This window comes from Hemicordylus capensis, chromosome 8, assembly GCF_027244095.1.
Source record: "Hemicordylus capensis ecotype Gifberg chromosome 8, rHemCap1.1.pri, whole genome shotgun sequence".
Lineage (NCBI taxonomy): Eukaryota > Metazoa > Chordata > Lepidosauria > Squamata > Cordylidae > Hemicordylus > Hemicordylus capensis.
Window position 1 is genome coordinate 11,049,130 of NC_069664.1, and position 18,866 is coordinate 11,067,995.

Genomic DNA, 18,866 nt, shown 5'->3' on the forward strand with positions numbered 1-18,866 from the left:
GAATCTTGGGCTATATAGCACCTTGGCATGGGTTCTCGCAATCATGTCAGTGTTGGTAACCTACATTAAACCTAGATTTGAGCAGTTGTGTGGGCCAAGCTGCTAGTTTCCTCATTTGCCTGTTGATCACCTTGACATGCAAAAAAGTACAGTTCTACTGATGACCAATAAAGTGACTTTGTACCTGATTACATGAGGCACAATATTTGAAGGAAGTTTTATGAATCATCACAGTTGAGGTGCCTGATGTCAGTGTTGATTTTTGCTGAAGTACTTAGTTTATACATATTTTGTAGGCATGCATGTTGCTTTATTCGCAGCATCTGGGACTGAAATTAAGCAGAAGGGTGGAATGTATTTTTATTTGTCAGTATACTAAAACTGAAATGTTGGTTTCAAAAACATGCAACTGCATAAAATAAATAAAAATAGAGCTTGACAAGGAACACAAGTACAGTTCCTTGCTAGAGCAAAAATCCTGCCTAAAGCTCTCTCTGTCCAAGGTCTGTGTAGTTTTATGTAGGTATGTGTAGTTGCATACTCAGTCACGGGCATTTGTGACTGTGCTGTTGGTGGGAAATGATCCAAGAGCTCTTCTGCTTAGCCCTCCTCCCTTAGCAGTGGAATTCACCAGTCCAACCAACCACTTACCTTAACCTATTCTTACACCCCTTTCATGTCCCTTGCTACTAACTCGGTTCCCCTGCTAATTGAGCAAAGAAGCACCTTTTTTAAAGTGGTGATTCTCTTTATTTAACAGGGAGAGAGCAACTGGCCTTATCCATCCCCAGCACAGCATCCTTCCAGTGGCTGTTGCTGGTGTCTGTCTTATGTTTCTTTTTTGGATTGTGAGCCCTTTGGGGACAGGGAGCCTGTGTGTGTGTGTTTGTAAACCACTCTGGGAAATTTTGTTGAAAAGCGGTATATAAATGTTCATTGTATTCGAATTCATGTTTCCATTTTTCATCTCTGTCTAGCTTTAATGCTGTGAATCTTTTTGGTCTGGTGACTTGCCATAGTGGAGAGAACTGCCATAATTGCCTCACTTGAGAAACTTGCAAAACTGCTTATGTCTTTTCTGTTTCTGAGAGAACTAAAAACAAAAACACACCAAAAAAACCCCTGAAACCCTCCATGTCACACCTTTGTATTTTGCAGGCTGCCTAAACTGTACATTTGTGAATTCTGTCTCAAGTACATGAAAAGCAGAACTATCCTTCAGCAGCACATGAAGAAATGTGGTTGGTTCCACCCCCCAGCAAATGAAATTTACAGGAAGAGCAATGTTTCCGTTTTTGAGGTAAGCCTCAAGGGTTATGAGCTGCCGTCCTTGAGATGGCTGCCCTGATAGGACTAGAAATACGGGACCAGCTTCCCTGGAAGCAGCTCTCTTGCACTGAATGAGAAGTGGCTCAAGAGCACGGAGATGCTCTTGGCTCCTCCCAGCTGTTTGGGCGTGCATGTGCGTGCAGTTTGCACATGCCACGTTTGGAACTTCCTCACGGGGTGGGGGATAATGGATTTTGTGGTGATGTGGAGTGGAGAAGTGACGAATGGAGAAAGGGTTAAGTACTCCGCCCACACCATCACATCTCTGCTCCAAATGACCCCTTCCTGCAGCGGTGGTTTTTGACTTTTTTCCTCTTGGAACCCTCCTGCATGCCTTTGTATGTAATGTGTAGTGAGCCCCTTGACCTTTTCAATAAGAATGATCCCGAAGATAATCCCATTTGTCTTGTGGTTCCCACTGTCTACATAGATATTTTTGGAAACAGACGGCATGTTTAGGGGCATTGGCTGCTCCAGGATTTTATCATCCATAGCAGAGCTGCTCAACTTCACCGCCAGCTGCTTTTGGACCACAGCTCCCATCATCCCCAGCCACACTGGTCAGTAGTCAGGGATGATGGGAATTGTAGTCCAACATCTGCACGAGGGCCAGAGTTGTGCAGCCGTGATCCACAGGGTGGTGAGCATTGAAATGACCCTTCCCTGAAACTGCATCTGTTCTGCGTTCTTTAATTCTCTGAGCTTCATGCCTTTAGGTGGCTTTAGTCTTCATTGTCTGGTGCTATCCTCCTTGGCTTAATTTGGGGGACTTCTTGTGGTTGCCCACTAGCAATCTGTTCAGGACAACGACTGAAATCTCGTCTGTTTCAATAAGGTGGATGGCAACGTCAGTACCATTTACTGCCAGAACTTGTGCCTCTTGGCAAAACTCTTCCTGGACCACAAGACTCTCTATTACGATGTGGAGCCATTTCTTTTCTATGTGCTGACCCAAAACGACATGAAGGGCTGCCACCTGGTTGGCTACTTCTCCAAGGTGAGTGTGCAGAGATCAACCAGACCTGGATGTCAGCCCTTGAGAGAGATGTTGCCTGGAGGGCACAGAGTTAGGCCTGCTTCCTTGACATCTTAAGGAACTAGAGCTGTGTGAACTCTGTATTTTTTTAAATTAAAAAAATCTGCACCAGACTAATCCAAATTCTGCATAAATTATGGAAACAAAGCACATCTGCATGCTTTTCCTTCTTTGCACAATTTTGTTTTGGTTCTGCTAGGGTGCAAGGAGCTATGTAAAGCACTGCACCCATGGCTGAATGAGCTGGCAGGGTGCAGAGCTGGTCTTGTGGCAGTGAGTGTGAATTGTCCCCTTTGCTAAGCAGAGTCTGCCCTGGTTTGCATTTGGACGGACGACTACATCTGAGCACTGCAAGGAATTCCCCTTAGGGAATGGGACTGTACCTCAGTGGCACAGCGTCTGCCTGCCTGCAGAAGGTCCCAGGTTCAGTCCCTGGCAGCATCTCCATGTAGGGCCGGGAGAGACTTCTGCCTGAAACCTTGGAGAGCTGCTGCCAGTCAGTGTAGACCACACTGAGCTAAATGGACCAAGGGTCTGACTCTGTATAAGGCAGCTTCCTATGATTGCTATATCCCATTCCAATGTGCTCAGAGGTTAAAATTGGCCTTGGAGGCCCTGCTTTCCACCCCATCAGAGCTGTGGTGGGTGGGAGACCCAAGAGAGGGCCTATTCTGTGGTGGCTCCAATTCTGGGGTTCCCCTTTCTAGGGAGGTTGGCCTGGCATGGAGTCTATTTTCAGCACTGGGTAAAAACTTTTTATTTGTCCAGGCTTGCTAGCACATTTTATGTTACTGGCCCTATTGCTTTTATGCCTCTGTTTGCCTTGTGTGGTTGCTTTTTCTTATTGTTAAATGTTTGTTGCTCTCTGTAGTAGTTTGTTTTTAATTTTGTAAGTTGCCCTGAATGGTGTTTATGTGAAGGATGGCATAGAAAGATTTACAAAATAAAAACAAACCTTAGCTTAAGACTAGAAACTTTGAAAAAAAAAAAAAACTAAACTAAAACTCAGGCTGGGATTCTCACTAATTCTGTACCTTGTACATATGAAACTGCCTTATACAGAGTCAGGCCACTGGTCCATGTAGCCCCATATTGCCTACTTTGACTGGCAGAAGCTGTCCAAAGAGTCAGGCAGAAAAGTGTCTCCTTCACTGCCTCCTATCTGACCCTTTTAACTGGAGATATTGTGGATTGCATTTAGGACCTTCTGCATTCAGAATAGGTGCTCTACTACTGAGCTATGAAACTGCCTTATACCAAGTCAGACCATTGGTGCCTCTAGCTCTTAATACTGACTACTCTTCTGGTAGTGGTCCTCCAGTATTTGAGAGAAGGCAAGGCCTCTCAGCCTGGTTGCTAGAGTCTACATTTCTCCTGTGGAATTGTGACTCAGACTGACTCACCCACACCCCTTACTATAGCATTAGTTGCACAAGACAACTGCTGAATTTTCTTCTTTCTACCAAGTCTGTGCATTACCAGCTTGGTGTAGTGGTTAGAGTGTTGGACTAGGACTGGGGAGACCCAAGTTCAAATCCCCATGACGCTTGCTTTGTAACCGTGGGCCACTCACTTCTCTCTCAGCCTAACCTACTTTACAGGGTTGTTGTGGGGAGAAACCGAAGTATGTAGTACACTGCTCTGGGCTCTTGGAGGAAGAGCGGGATAGAAAATGTTAATAATAATAAATATTCTAAAGACTACAGTCCAAAGTCCCATATCCTAGGAAATGACAGTCAAAATCATTATGATTTACAACTCAGTCCCAATCCCTTCTACTTGGATGTAATCTGGTAACAATGTGAATAGAAAGTAAGGCAGTTTTTAAATAGATGTAAAATTATTTACACACAACTACCGGGTTTAACCAAATCTGTTGTGCAATCCACACCTCTAAAACAACTGGTTCACTTCCCTGTGTGCTGAGCAGCCTTTAAAATTCTGCGTCTGTGGAATCCAGGGAACTGAAGCAGTTAATAAGGCCAGGCTTTCTTCTTTATGCTGTTGAACAGAGTGTATCCTCCAAGGAGCATGAATTCCAGCTTGGCGGCTCTGAGGGGAGAGGGTTTTAAATGACTTCCTAGTCCCTTGGGTGGTGAAGAGTAGAGCTAGTTGGTGAAGTAAACATTAATTGTTACCTCCACTGAGCTGGCTTCTCAAATCAGATGCTGATCTCATTTCAAAGCTTTTGTTTGCACTTCAGAAAAGAGACCATTGAGGCTGAATGCAGCTTTAGTATTCCCCCTGTGTGAGCCAGGCGTAAGGTTTGAAAGGCCCAACTTATATTTTTCGCTCTCCTCTACCCGATATATAAGCTGTTTTGCTGGAAGAATAAACTTTGGAAGGAAATAATGTAGCCCTAATTCAGTGGGGTCTGCCATCCCCTCTCTACAAATGGACACACTAACTAGATTTTGATTTGTATCTTCAGCACCCCAGTTCTTTGTTGTTTTGGTGGAATCAAAGGAGATTTGGAATTTCTGCCCCAAACATTTGAGAGTGGTTTGGCTTTGTTTGGCAGGCAGAGTATATTGCTTTTAGCACAGGGTGCTGCAAGAATGGCTTTGAGCGGAGGGATCCGTCACTCTGTGATAATGTGTCTGCTTTGCATGCGAAAGGTCCCAGGCTGAATCCCTGGTATCTTTAGTTCAAAGTATTGCAAGGAGCAGGGAAAGACTCTCTGTGACTGAGGCCCTGGAGAGTCCCTTCTAGTCAGAATTGTCAATATTGGGTCTGATATACCAGTCTTCTGACTTGGTATAAGGCAGTTTCATATGCAAAAAAGTCCCAGGTTCAATCCCTGACAAACATCTTCAGGTAGGTCTGGGGAAGACTCCTGTCTGAAACCAGTGTAGTAGTGCTGCTGCTGCTGCTGCTGCTACTACTACTACTACTACTACTACTACTACTACTACTACTACTGAGCTAGATGGACCAGTGGTCTGACTCAGTGTAAGGCAGCTTCTTATGCTCAAGGTTCTCTCCCTCCCTCCCTCTCTCTGTCAGAAGTTCCATTAGTAGTAACACGGTCATGGCTTTCTATTGCTTTGTATTCTTTCTCCGGAAACTTCTTTTTGAGCTGAGGTGCATAATTTCCCCTAGTGGGGTTACAACTGTGTCTCTTCCTGAAATATTCCCTCTGGATTAATTGATTGATTGATTTTGATTTAAGTGCCATCAAGTTGGTGTTGACTCTTAGTGGCCACATAGATAGATTCTCTCCAGGATGGTCTGTCTTCAACTTGGCCTTTAAGGTCTCTCAGTGGTGTGTTCATTGCTGTCATAATTGAGTCCATCCACCTTGCTGCTGGTCATCCTCTTCTTCTCTTTCCTTCCACTTTTCCCAGCATGATGGACTTCTCAAGGGAGCTGGGTCTTTGCATAATGTGTCCAAAGTATGATAGTTTGAGCCTGGTCATTTGTGCCTCAAGTGAACATTCTGGATTGATTTGTTCTATGATCCATCTGTTTGTTTTCCTGGCTGTCCATGGTATCCTCAAAAGTCTTCTCCAGCACCAAAGTTAAATTGCTGAATTAATTACTCATCCAGAAAAATTTGGTTTCCATCTCACTAATCCCTTTTAAAGTCTGTTTCTCTCTTTCTCTTTCCAGGAGAAGCACTGCCAGCAGAAATACAACGTTTCCTGCATAATGATCCTTCCCCAGTACCAACGAAAGGGCTATGGCAGGTTCCTCATTGATTTCAGTAAGCCTCTTCTCATTTTTTCTGCCTTCTCTTTAGCCTTGTACTCAACATTTATGAAACCACACAATTCTCTAACAATGTTTTTGGCTGCACCTAACTTCAAGAGAGTTGGTTATGTAAAGTCAAACTAGATGTGGCTTTAAACAAGTTGTTTGGCCTTCTGGGTATTTGGTGGTGTTTCTGGAAATAGCAGCTGTGGGGGCCTTGACCCAGACTGGGACCCCAGCATGGGGAAGCGGAGACATAACCCTTTGGGGCACTCTGTGCCTGCTGTTTACCTCCTTCCTCCAGTTAACAAACTGCAGGGCTAAATGATTTCTTAGGATCCTGTCTAGTTTATCCCAAATTGGCTACTTCTTGTGATTTGTAAGGACACCTTTTTTCTCTGCCACTTTCTGCAGGGGCATATACTCTTCCACCTCACATGTACCTATGCCTTGCTTCAATCTCGTCTCTGTTGCACCTTGGGCCCAGGAAACATCCAAGGCTCTGATTCGATCTCCTAATTTCCCCACTCCCAGCTTCACAGGCTCCATGGCAGTGACATAACATGCAAAAGGAGCACTGGCCATGTTGCTTTCTGAAGGGAGGCAGGGGGAAGAGCCCATTCCAAAGCCAAGCTGATCTAGTCCTTCCAGCTTTAAATGATCCAGTCCTTCCAGCTACATACTGTCTCCAGTGCTTTGTAATATATATATGAAACCGCTGGGAGAGATCATCAGATTTGGTGCAGGGTGTTACCAGTATGCTGATGACACCCAAATCTATTTCTCCATATTATCATCATCAGGAGAAGGCATAACCTCACCAAGTGCCTGCCTGGAGGCAGTGATGGGCTGGATGAGAGATAACAAGCTGAGACTAAAACCAGATAAGAGGCAGGTACTTATTGTGTGAGGTTAGGAGATGATTTTAATCTGCCAGTTCTGGATGGAATTTCACTTCTGCAGAAGGAACAGGTTGACGGTCTGGAGGTGCTTCTGAATCTAAACCTCTCCCTGGTGTCCCAGGTTGAGTCAGTGGCTCGAGGTGCTTTCTAGCAGCTTTGGCTGATACTCCAGTTGAATCTGTTTCTTGAGGTAATTGACCTCAGAACAGTGGTACATATACTATACTGGTAACCTCCAGACCTGACAACTGCACTGCACTCTATGTGGGACTGCCTTTGTACATAGTCCGGAAACTGCAGTTGGTACAGAATGCGGCAGCCAGGTTGGTCTCTGGATCATCTAGGAGAGACCATATCACTCCTATCTTAAAAGATCTGCACTGGCTACCAATAAATTTCTGGGCAAAATACGAGGTGCTGGTGATAACCTATAAAGCCCTAAACAGCTTAGGCACTGGGTATTTAAGAGAACGTCTTCTTCGCCATGAGCTCCACTGCTCATTGAGATCATCTGGAGAGGTTCATCTGCAGTTGCCAGCAGTGTGTCAGGTGGCTACGCAGGGATGGGCCTTCTTTGTTGCTGCCCTGAGACTCTGGAACGTGCTCCCTGCTTGAAATAAAAGCCTCCCCATCTCTGACAACTTTTAAAAAGTCTCTAAAGACTCCCCCCCCCAAGCCTTTTAACTGGACTGTGGTTTTTAATTGATTTAAGGTTTTCATTTTTAATCTGTTTTATGTTGTAAACCACCCAGAGATGGAAGTTTGGGATGACGTACAAATTTGATTGATAAAATGAGAAGGATGAATCTTTCTAAATAAATGATCATCCCCACTTGGATTAGCTTCCTTGGATTCCAAGGAGCAAGCCTCACAACACAATGTGGATGCTTTTTGTTGGGGGAAACCAGCAGTACCTGCGCAGAACTCCTAGCAAAAGGTGCCTTTCTTTTGGCATTCTTTGAATAATTAATCTCAGAGCTGACACTGTTTGACTTTCCCTGGCTCATTGTACAGGATCACTTGTCTTGTGATCATAGCCCCTTAATTTACTTCAGTCAGTGTCAGATTACAAAGACTGAATTGCAAATTGAAGGCTGGGGTGGTGGTGGGAGGGGAGAAATCTCTGAATCAGGAGCATCTCTTGTCTTGGCTGTGTGTTTATTTCAGGATAAATAACGTTTTAAACCAGAAATGGAGGAAGAGTGTGAGTGAGTGTGTGTGTGTGTGTGTGTGTGTAATAATAAAATATATATAATGTGTGTGTGTGTGTTTATGTATGTATGTATGTATGTATGTAAGTAAAATGTGCCGTCAGTGTCGACTTCTGGCTACCACAGAGCCCTGTGGTTGTCCTTGGTAGAATACAGGAGGGGTTGACCATTGCCGCCTCCTGCACAGTATGAGATGATGCCTTTCAGCATCTTCCTAGATTGCTGCTGCCCGATATCAGTGCTTCCCATAATCTGGAATACATACCAGCGGGGATTCGAATCGGCAACCTCTGGCTTGCTAGTCAAGTCATTTCCCCGCTGCGCCATTAGGGGCTTTGGAGACGTGTGTGTGTGTGTGTGTGTGTGTGTGTGTGTGTGTGTGTGTGTATATATATATATATATATATATATATATATATATATATATATGGATATGAGATTATGATGGGCTGCGTGGTATGGAGGGACTGGTATTGCTTGTCATTGGTGTGACCTGGTTATCCTTATTCAATGAGGTCTGCAACCTTGAAATGACTAATATGTACCTAAAAGGTAGAGTTGCAGCTGTGGCTTGAAGGCTGCTGCCTTCTCCCCACAGGTGTATTATGTAGTAACAGTCATTCATGCTTTCAAGGCTTGACTACTGTCACACACTGCGCTCAGGATTGCCTTGAAGACTTTAGAAGGCAGCACCTAGTACACAACTCCACAGTTTGTCTGCAGAAAGGGATGAATCATAGGAAGCAGGCTGTTCTGTTGCTCCATGACAGACACTGGCTTGATTTTTATTTGCTGGTTTTTATCGATCAATCTTAAATGTCTTGGGGCCCTGGCTGCCATTTGTGCAAAAGAGCATTTCATGCACACCAAGTAGGAAGGGGGGATTTTTACCACCACCCTCTTCCCTCTGCAGCTCTCTTTGCCTCCCATAGTTATATCTCTGATGGTTGTGAGACCCTAAGGAACATCTTTTTCAGATAGATGGCTGCAGAGGGAAGAGGGAGATAGGCAAAAATTTCTCCTTCCCGGTTGCACACGTGACACGAATCGGCACCTTGGCCCCTGTGTCCCGCTGTGTGTGCCGAGATGGGCCAGGAGTGTCTTCCGAACCATCCACCTCACACTGATGGGTTGCTGCCACAAGTGGACCGACACCTTGCATAGTGTGGGTCATGCCAGTGGTAAAGCAAGTTGGGGCAGAGGCTGACAGGGGGTGGAGCACAGAACAGATACTGAGATTGTGAAGGTAAAAATACTGTCAGTCAATCACTTGTTAGAGTGTGGGGTGGAAAGGTAGTTGAGCGAAGCAGTCAGTCCATGCCTTGTGTTTAGAACAGTAAGAGCAGAGAATAGAGTTCTTTGGACGGTGGGAACTACTACAATACCAAATTAGAGAAAGAGGACATGGGAACCTCAGTTTGACCAGGCTGTGCTTGATAAATATATCTGAGATAATGCAGAGGAAGATGAGGTTTTGGAGCAACCTTGCATTGCCCTGAAGATTTCCTGTTCACTAGGCAAGAGTTTATTTATGATTTGATTTGATTTGATTTCTCTACCGCCCTTCCAAAAATGGCACAGGGTGTTTTACACAGAGAAATAACAAATAAATAAGATGGATAAGAGTTGTTGGTAGTTCAGTGTTGCTTATCCAGGATGACTACACAGAACCCGCTTGTCTGGTCCTGTAAAATAGCCCCTAGGGCTGGACTTGCTAACAGCTTTCCAGTTGTAGAGAACGTTTTGCCCCACTTGTGTCCACAGGTCGACAAGACTAAATTTGTATAATTCTCCTTCCGCTACACCCAAATAGCTGCCTGTGGTTTGGGCACCTAAGAATGTGAATTTCTTCATTTTATGTCTGAAATGGTTCTTAAAAAGCTTCATTTCCTTTGTTAATTATGAAGAAGAGTTAATGCACATCCTGTCTTAGAGGCTGCATTGGGACAGTCTGAGTTGAATCGGGAGTGTCAGTTGTGACCATTGTTTTGACAATTTGGGTATGCTGCTACTTTTCCTCATTGACTGTAATGGGAGAGATCTGCCACCTAGTGGCATTGCCTTATATTGCTAACAAAAGGTGGATGTGGTCATTCTTCTCTGGGTGTGGCTACAAAGCTTTTCCTGTAACCCACTGGCCTTGTCTTCTGTATATGGCCACTCCAATGTGTGCCGAAGCTGGGAGGAGTGCTTGCCCTTCTCAGAAATTGGGAAAGTCTCAATTGGAGGATGTCCACCCTGTTGAGGAGTTCTAAATATCTGACTGTTGTCTGAAAAATTCAAAATGTTTTCAGCACAAATGGAAATAACCTTTCTTAGCCACCCAGAAGTCTCATGTGGAAGGGGAGCAAGTGCTGTTGAGTTCCAGGGAAAGAGCTTGTGGGCCATGTTGGAGGGATTGTGGTCAGTGTGATTCCCAGATGATGTTAACTCCCATAATTCCCAGCCAAAGGCCATTGCAGCAGAGCATGCTGGGAGTTGTAGTTAACAACATCTAGGAATCCCTGTTGCAGAGAGCACTGATTGTGGTGGCTATTTCCTTTGTGAAGACATCACCATAAGCCTTAAATTCTAACTCAGTTCTACTGCCTTGCCTTTCTTTCTCTTTCCTTGTGGCTGAATGCAGAGCAGATGCTCCAGTGCTGGCTGGGAGTAGAATACACCTCATCCGGCTATGCCCGGTTCTCAGTGCTTTCTGCTTTCTCTCAGGTTATCTCTTATCGAAACGAGAAGGCCAGGCAGGATCCCCAGAGAAGCCATTGTCTGATTTGGGCCGTCTCTCCTACATGGCATACTGGAAAAGTGTAATCTTGGAGTGCCTTTATCACCAAAACGACAAGCAAATCAGCATCAAGAAGCTAAGCAAACTGACAGGCATCTGCCCTCAAGACATCACTTCCACGCTTCACCACCTGCGCATGCTTGATTTCCGCGATGATCAGTGAGTCCAGTTGCCCTGTCACTTCCCTGGAAGGGTTGGGAGGCTCAGAAATTGCAGCACCATGGGTCAAGCTTTGTGAATACATTACATTCTGCGGCAATGCAGAAGAAACCCAGAATGTGGTATTGGATATAGAATTCATCTTCCTAAGGATCTCAGCTTTCATTGTTAAAAATTTAAAAAACAAGTTTCCAGCCCTATGGATGCAAAGCTGTGCTTGAGTATGTGGGTCATATTAGTTGAAATCTCAGAAGAAGAAGGCTACATAAGATTCCCAGTGGACAGAGAGTGGAACATTGGTGCCCTGTGTAGCCCCTCCCCATGGCTTATCAGAAGCAGAGTACCTTATGCAAAGTAAGATAAATTATACAGATTTGCCCAGTTTTCCAGCTGTTCTTGATAGAGAATTTGGATTGCCTGGGTTCAGAACTGTAATTTTATAGGTGTGGAATACACACTGCCCCCATCATGAACATAGGAAGCTGCCTTGTATGCAGCTAGCAGTGTTCACATGTAGTCTCCCATCCAAATGCCAACCAAGGTGGATCTTTCTTAGTAAAGGGGGCAGTTCATGCTTGCTACCACACTATCAGCTCTCCTCCCTGGAATCTCTTGGTTAGTGTTCGAGCCCAAGGTTCAAATCTCTGCTTAGTTCTGAAGCTGGCTGGGTTGCATTGGGCCAGTCACCATTTCTCAGCCTAAGCTACTTCACAGGACTCTTATGATGATAAAATGGGATGTGGGGAGAGAACTGCATATGCCGCCCTGAGCTCCTTAGAGGAAAGCAATGTTGCAAATAGCAGCCCCATGTCTCTCCTGGGGCCCAGTTCTTGTCACGTCAGCTCAGCAGACAGCAAAAGATGGATCAGGATAAGGAGAAAGGAGGGCAGTTATGTAATGTGCATATATATGCGTGCCCTAACTGGCTGCATCATTATAGCTGGCCTTTTGTGGGGGGTGAGGAAGATGGCAATCACAGATGACATGGAGAAGGGGAATGTGTGCTCTCTGTTTTTCTTCTTTGTCTGGAGGTGCGTGGAAGGGCTTGCTAGGCTTCATAGAGCCTACAGTTCCTACTTTATGCTAACAAGTAAACCCAATCCTGTTACATTGGACACTAGCCCAACTGAAGCCTCCTGGAGTTAATGAGAAGCTGCTGTTGCGTATTATCATTGTAAAGCTTGTGAATCATATGCAGGGGTATGCAAGTGCTCCATGCCTAGGGTTTTGTGTTGTGTCAGTTCTGTGCCCAGACAATCAAACTCCTGCACTAAGAATAACTGTATTCTGCAGTTTGTGTCAGTTATGCAAGTTGATTAAACATGATTTCTTTTTTACTTTGTATAATTCTGTCATTTCTGATCAAGGGGAGGGGAAAGGAGCAAATATAGAAATGCAATCCAGTCATAAAGGGTAAGGGAATACATCATTGAATTCAGAGTTCCAAAAAGTAATAAACATAAGCCATCATTGTACAAATCTGTCTGCCTTTTCATTCATTCCTAATCTTCTAAAATAATGCAATGTTCCAAATAAATTTTTACCAATCTGTTGAGGGGTAAATGTGGAGAGTTCCAACAAGCTGAAATACAAAGTCTTGCTGCTGATAATAAACAGCACGCCAACACTAAACCTCTTAAACCACCAATTTCACATAACTAAGCAGGGCTATTCTAGGCCTCTAGATATAGAAACAGTGGTCCTGTTTCTATACCTAATGTGGCTGAGAGCACATGTCAGGGCTGCTATGGGGATACTGGAGCTGGCTTCAGTAGACTGTGCACTTTGAATATATATGGTGTTAGAATGCTGTTTGCTTCTGGATGCCAGAAGTTTGTGTAACTTCTCAGTAACTCAGCAGTCCTTTTGTTGTAACTCAGCAGTTCTTGGGTAACTTCCTCTCCCTGCATTTGTGTCTACTCCATGCTCAGTGTCAGTTGAATGAAAGAGGCTTTCCCCTCTGCCTTCTCAGATTTGTGATTGTTCGTCGGGAGAAACTTATCCAGGAGCACATGGCAAAGCTTAAGGTGACTCTCCGGCCTGTAGTTGTGGATCCAGAATGTCTACGCTGGACTCCTGTCATTGTCTCAAACTCTGTGGTTTCTGAGGATGAAGAGGAAGAACCTGAAGAAGGGGAAAATGAAGAGCAGCCACTGCCAAGAGAGAGAGACATTGAGGTCAGTGGGAGCATGTGCCGGTTTTAGATACAGCCATGGCTGAAATTATAACACAATCCATCTTGCTCAGGCCAGGGAAAATGGTTCAAAAGAAACAAAAGTGTAGCTGGCTAAAAGAAGGCCAAACTGGAATTGCTCAGGAATAAATGGGGGTGGGGGGATTAGCATCCCCTTTGCTTTCCAGCTGACCTCCAAAAATTTGCCTCATTCAAACCACTGGCCATCTGGACTGGCAGCACTACCACACTACCAGGCTCAGTCTATCCAGCTCTGCAGCCCAAGACACTTGAACTGGAAGGGCCTCCGATTACACCTGGGATCTTGTGCATGCAAAGCAGATACTCTCCTGATCTAGAGCCTCCCCTCTAAAAATTGGGCTTGCCCAGGGTTTAAACCCAGGACTCATCACACCATTGAGCTCAGTGAACAATAACCTGATTTGGATCTGGCTGTTGTCTTGTTCTTGTGGGTCATGTCATATACATGTGTGGCTTCTCAGGGAGGCTTTCAACACAGCAGCATGTTGGAAAATGCAGAGTAAATACCAAGGGAGTCCTAATGATGAGGGCAGGGGACAGGGGATCAAAGATGGAGCATAGAAGAATGGAGGTGGGGCTAGCAAAGAAGGTAGTAAGCCAAGGGGAACAGCAATAGGTGTGTTAGCATTTTAGGTCAACTGGGGGTGGGGGGAAATCCTCAAATTTTGAAAATTGGCACAGATGTTGAGGACACTGTTGTAAGTAACATACTAAAAGTCCTGATGGTTACAAGTTGGCGGCCATCTTGGAAAAATGACCACCAAAAACCATTTTTTGCATATATCTCACAAACCACTGATACGATGGGAAAATAATATGAAAACTGTGTAGAGGATCAAATTCCCTATAAAAATGTGGTATTTGATATACATTTCAACCAACGGTTTTGCCATAAAGTGAAGGTTTCCGTGGAAGCTTCTTCATGGTGACTTGTTTTTTGTCTGTAGCTCAATCATATTGTGAACCACCCAGGGACTTTTTGTATAGGGCGGTATATAAACAAATTTTGTATAGGGCGGTATATAAACAAACAAACACCAGATAATAAAAGAAACAAATAAAAATAAAGAAATGTACACACACACACCCTGATAAACCAAACTTAAATATAATTAAGGGGCATAAAATTTACTGTCAGTTATAAGAGGGGATTCGCCCCTTCCTTTTTGCTGTGTGATTCAAGGAATGCATGGCTGTGGTATGACCATTAGGCTTAATCCAAAAGCTGCAATTTAGAAAAATATTATTTTCTTCACAGCTTGGTTTGTATCCAATTCATAACTGTGCTCAGGGACGTAACTTCATCTAAATCAGAATGTTGAAGGTCAATGGCAATGTTGGACTTTCCTTCTTTATTTTTAGTTTCAGGTGACTGAAGATGTGTGGTTGTGTCATTCTCGTCAATGTCATCTTCACCTGTTTCGGACAAATCTGGTAGCCTTGCATTAAGGCATGCTTGTCCATGACATTGGTTTCAAATTGTGCAGCATTTCAATCCTTTTGAGCAATTACATGCCATACATTGCAGGAGAGTGTCTGGAGCCGGTGGCTTGAGCATTGGAATGGGAGTACGGCCAGTGGCTTTGGGTTCCAAATGCAAAGTTCAGAGTTTTTTTCCAATTTCCAACTGAACTGGCAATGCCATGACTTGGCATAGGTCACGTGGTGCGATTGCTTTGCCAGGAGAGCCATTCCTTCCAGCCGTGTATGGCGCAACAGAAAAAGGAGCCCCTATTAATATCCCTCAATACAACTGCTTCACAAGGCTCACGATAAGAAATAAACTTCAGCTTACTACATTCTAGCTAGCTGGCTAGCTATCATCTTTATATACCGCCCGATATGTGTAACCCTAGGCAGTGTTCAGAATTTAAAATATACAACATATGTAAAAAACATAATAAAAAATGATTAAACCAATTTTACAGATTAAAAACAAACAATTTAAAATTAATTTTAACTAAAAGCCTGAGAAAATAATTATTTTCTAAATTGCAGCTTGTGGATTAGACTGAATGGGGATAGCAGGCTTTGAAAAAAAAGAAAGGAAAACGCTGGTACTCTACCTCTTGGGTGGTGTGGAATATGTAGGAGGCACGTTTCATGAACTGCACGCACTCTGTCACCATGCTTTCCTTGAATCATGTAGCAAAAAAAAAACAAAAAACGGGGTGGGGGGCCCTCTTGGCACTGACAGTAAATTGAATGTCCCTTTATAATACTTAAGTTTGGTTTTGCAAGAAAGGTTGATATGAGTGAGCTACAGACAAATGCTTTTGGGTGGCCATTTCTTCCAAGATGGTGGCCAAAGCTCAACTGGTAACGATCAGGACTTTTAGTATGTTACTTAAAATAGTGTCCTCAATATCTGTACTGATTTTCAAAACTGGATTTCCCCCCATTATTTGCAAAAAATTGACCTAAAATTACTTGGGCTACAAGGGCAGTCAAGGAGAGGATTGTTGGAAGAGGGGAAGAAAGGACTGGGGAGGGGAAAGGAGGAGAGTGGGAAGAATGGAGAAGTCAGGAGCTGTCAAGGTGAGGGGAGGCCAAAGTTCACACATTGATCTTCTGCTAGTTTGAACAGATGTCTTCCGCAGATCCTTTATGTCAGGCGTTCTCAAACTTGGGTCCCCAGATGTTGTTGGACTCCAACTCCCATAATCCCCACCCACAATGGTCTTTGGCCATTGTGGCTGGGGATTATGGGAGTTGAAGTCCAACAACATCTGGGGACCCAAGTTTGAGAATCCTTGCTTTATGTTATAGGAACGAGCGTTTTGAAGGATGTTTTAATGCAACAGAACATGTTTTCTCTCTCCATGTTAGGTGATAAAATCCGTATCCTGGGAGAAGAAAGAGCGAGAACCTTATTTTCCTCTGGAGAATGAAAAAAAGCCCGATGTCATCACCCCAGCCAATTCTGCGCGGCCAAACAAGCAAAGTCTTCCCCTGGCTGGCCTTCCTGCAAACAGCCAGACGTTGCGAAGGGGCCGGTGGAGCCGGAAGGGCAAGAAGCTGCGGGAATCCTTCACCAAGAAGGAATCGACGTTGCATCTAGAGGAGAAGGCGGCCATGACCAGAGGGGGTCGGTGTGGGGAGTGCGAGGAGAAAGCAGCTGCCGCTGCAGCCGCTGCCGCCGCCGCTGCCTCCCGGGGGAGGTTTGGGGAGAGTGAAGACAAAACCACCTCCTCCCAAGGACAGTGTGGCAAATGTGACGAGAAGTCGCCCCCACCCCGGGGGCACTTTGGGAAAGACGAGAAACCCACCATTCCTCCCGGGCAGTATGCCAAAGGCGAGAAGCCCTCGGCGACTCAGAGGCGGTTCAGCGAAGGCATGGAGGTGTGGAGAGGGCAGCTGAAGCCCCCCGAGCCCCTGAAGAACAGGATCTCCGAGGAATGCGACAGGATTCCCCGTCGCCACAGCGAAGGCGACAGGCCCCTGCTGAGGTGCTTCAGCGAGAGCAGCGATGACGAAGACGAGGAGCCCACCAGCCCCTGCTCCAGTTCTCCACCCGTTCTCACCAAGCCCACGCTGAAGCGGAAGGTGTGCTTCTCCCTTGTTTGCCTTTGTTCTGTGGCTCCATGCTGCAGTTAGGCTTTTCTCTATTCCTTCAGAACCTTGGCTACTATTTCAGACATTTGCTGCTTTTCTGCATGTAATACCCAAAGCAGTTTATGTAAACCGCTAAGCCAGGATAATTAAACAATGAAAACACTAAACACCTAAAAATAAATAGGAATGAGTAGAACACCCATTAAGCAGTGTTCTACCAAAACAAACCCACCCCCAAATCCTTAAAACAGCAGAGCAGACAACTGCAGCCTTGTTAACAACAAAACCAAAAAAAATTAACCCAGAGCTTAATCACCATCAGCGAAGGTGCCTCTCTGATCTGTTTGAGGTGGTTTCAAACACGAGGTAGCACCACTGCAGATGTTCTTTCTCACCTCTGTTAGTTCTGTGGGGCTCTTCAGAGTGTCTCTCTTCCTACTCCAGGTATGCCTGTCGAAAGGCTGTTGAATCTGCTGGCTGCTCAGCCTATGTACCAGGTCTGGAATCAGGGCCCGGGGCTCTGTGTACTCTGCATTCAAACAATAAAAATAGAATCTAAATAAATCTACACCCAGACAAGCTGGATACTGCTACCTGTACAAGTTATGCACGTATTTTCGTTTTGCATGTAGTTTTACTGTTCTGCATAGGTCCCCTGCCCCCTTCCTGTTTTCTAGTCAGAAGCAAAAGGCTAGGAGTCTTGTTGAGCACTGAAGGGCCCATCCACAACAGTTGGTAATCCTAGAATCTAGAAAGGTGGCTGGATTTTCTGGATTTTCAAGCTTCTCTTTAGAGTCTTAAGGTCTAGGGACTCGTTTTTCCTTCCCTTAACAATATTAATGATGAAAGCAGAGATGCTCAGCAAACTGAACTCTGTACCAAGTGCCACATTCTGTCCATCTTCTATGTCCCTGTGGAATTGTGGCTTATGTACACACAGCCCTGATCATGCTTTTATTTGCATATTATGAGGGGCACACTTTAAAGGTTCATCAGTGTCAAGGAAAGGGCATGAGCCATCCTTCTGCACAAAATGTGTGTGGTAGGAGAGTGGACATGAATGTGATTTGCCTTCCCCAGCTGTACCATTCTTGGAAATTGTGTTTGTCTGTAGCAGCTCATGTAAATAAATTAACCAAGACAATGCAGAAGATGCCTCAGAAGACAGCTCTTCAGCTGATCTGTGTAGCTGGTTCAGTATCATGTATAGTCTTGTTTTTTTAGACTGGTTGGAAGAATTAGTCTGCACAAAGTCTTGAACTTTCAGTCTAAACATTCCACCTAATCGAGTGCAGAACAGATGCTAACGATCTTCGGATCAGTGAGGTCAGTTGGGTTGATGGCTATAACTGAAACTTAATACACACCATATTTTTCAAGAAATGCAACGTTCTCAGAACAAACTATACAACTTTGCATGCCTGCATTCTGCAGTGCAGCCATTTATTTTTGAATTGGAGCAGATTTAAATGTTAGTGGCCACATGGCAGTTACTAAAAACGAGACAGGGGTCTCTTCAGTGCCTCTTGCCTGTCTCACACCTGTGTGGGAGCCCAGCCACATCGAAGCGCACCCCTCCTCCCCCAATCGGTGGGGCTGCTGTATGGATGGGAAAGAGTGTGATTCTCAGGACCGTCGTTCCTTGTAACAGGGATCCCCAGATGCTGTTGACTACAATTCCCAGAATCCCTAGCAAAAGGTCATTGCAGCTGGGGATTCTGGGAGTTTTAGTCAACAACATCTGGGAATCCCTGTTACAGGGAACACTGTTCAGGGCTATTTTCCAACTGTAACTTGTCCTATCTTACTCCTTTGGTGTCTGTAACATTTCTACGTATATTTCTACCATCTTGAGGGCTAGAAGTTTTTTTTAAAAACAAAGTAAAACCCACAGGAAGCTAATGTATATTGAGGGTGTCTGGTCGTTTCCTGTGATCATTTAAGGTTTTGTGTTAATCTAGTATACAGATTATATTCATGCAGC

The 18,866-nt window shown here is 44.6% G+C and overlaps 1 protein-coding gene across 1 annotated transcript in view; it reads left to right on the top strand.

Annotated features, from left to right (window-relative positions):
• Positions 1-18,866, top strand: part of KAT6A (lysine acetyltransferase 6A) — an 82,382-nt gene that overhangs the window by 55,993 nt on the left and 7,523 nt on the right. Inside the window, exons 10-15 of the mRNA XM_053269582.1 lie at positions 1,159-1,300; positions 2,165-2,326; positions 5,978-6,071; positions 10,881-11,112; positions 13,085-13,289; positions 16,157-16,873. Coding sequence (XP_053125557.1) covers positions 1,159-1,300; positions 2,165-2,326; positions 5,978-6,071; positions 10,881-11,112; positions 13,085-13,289; positions 16,157-16,873 — 1,552 coding nt within the window. The remainder of the gene's footprint in view (positions 1-1,158; positions 1,301-2,164; positions 2,327-5,977; positions 6,072-10,880; positions 11,113-13,084; positions 13,290-16,156; positions 16,874-18,866) is intronic.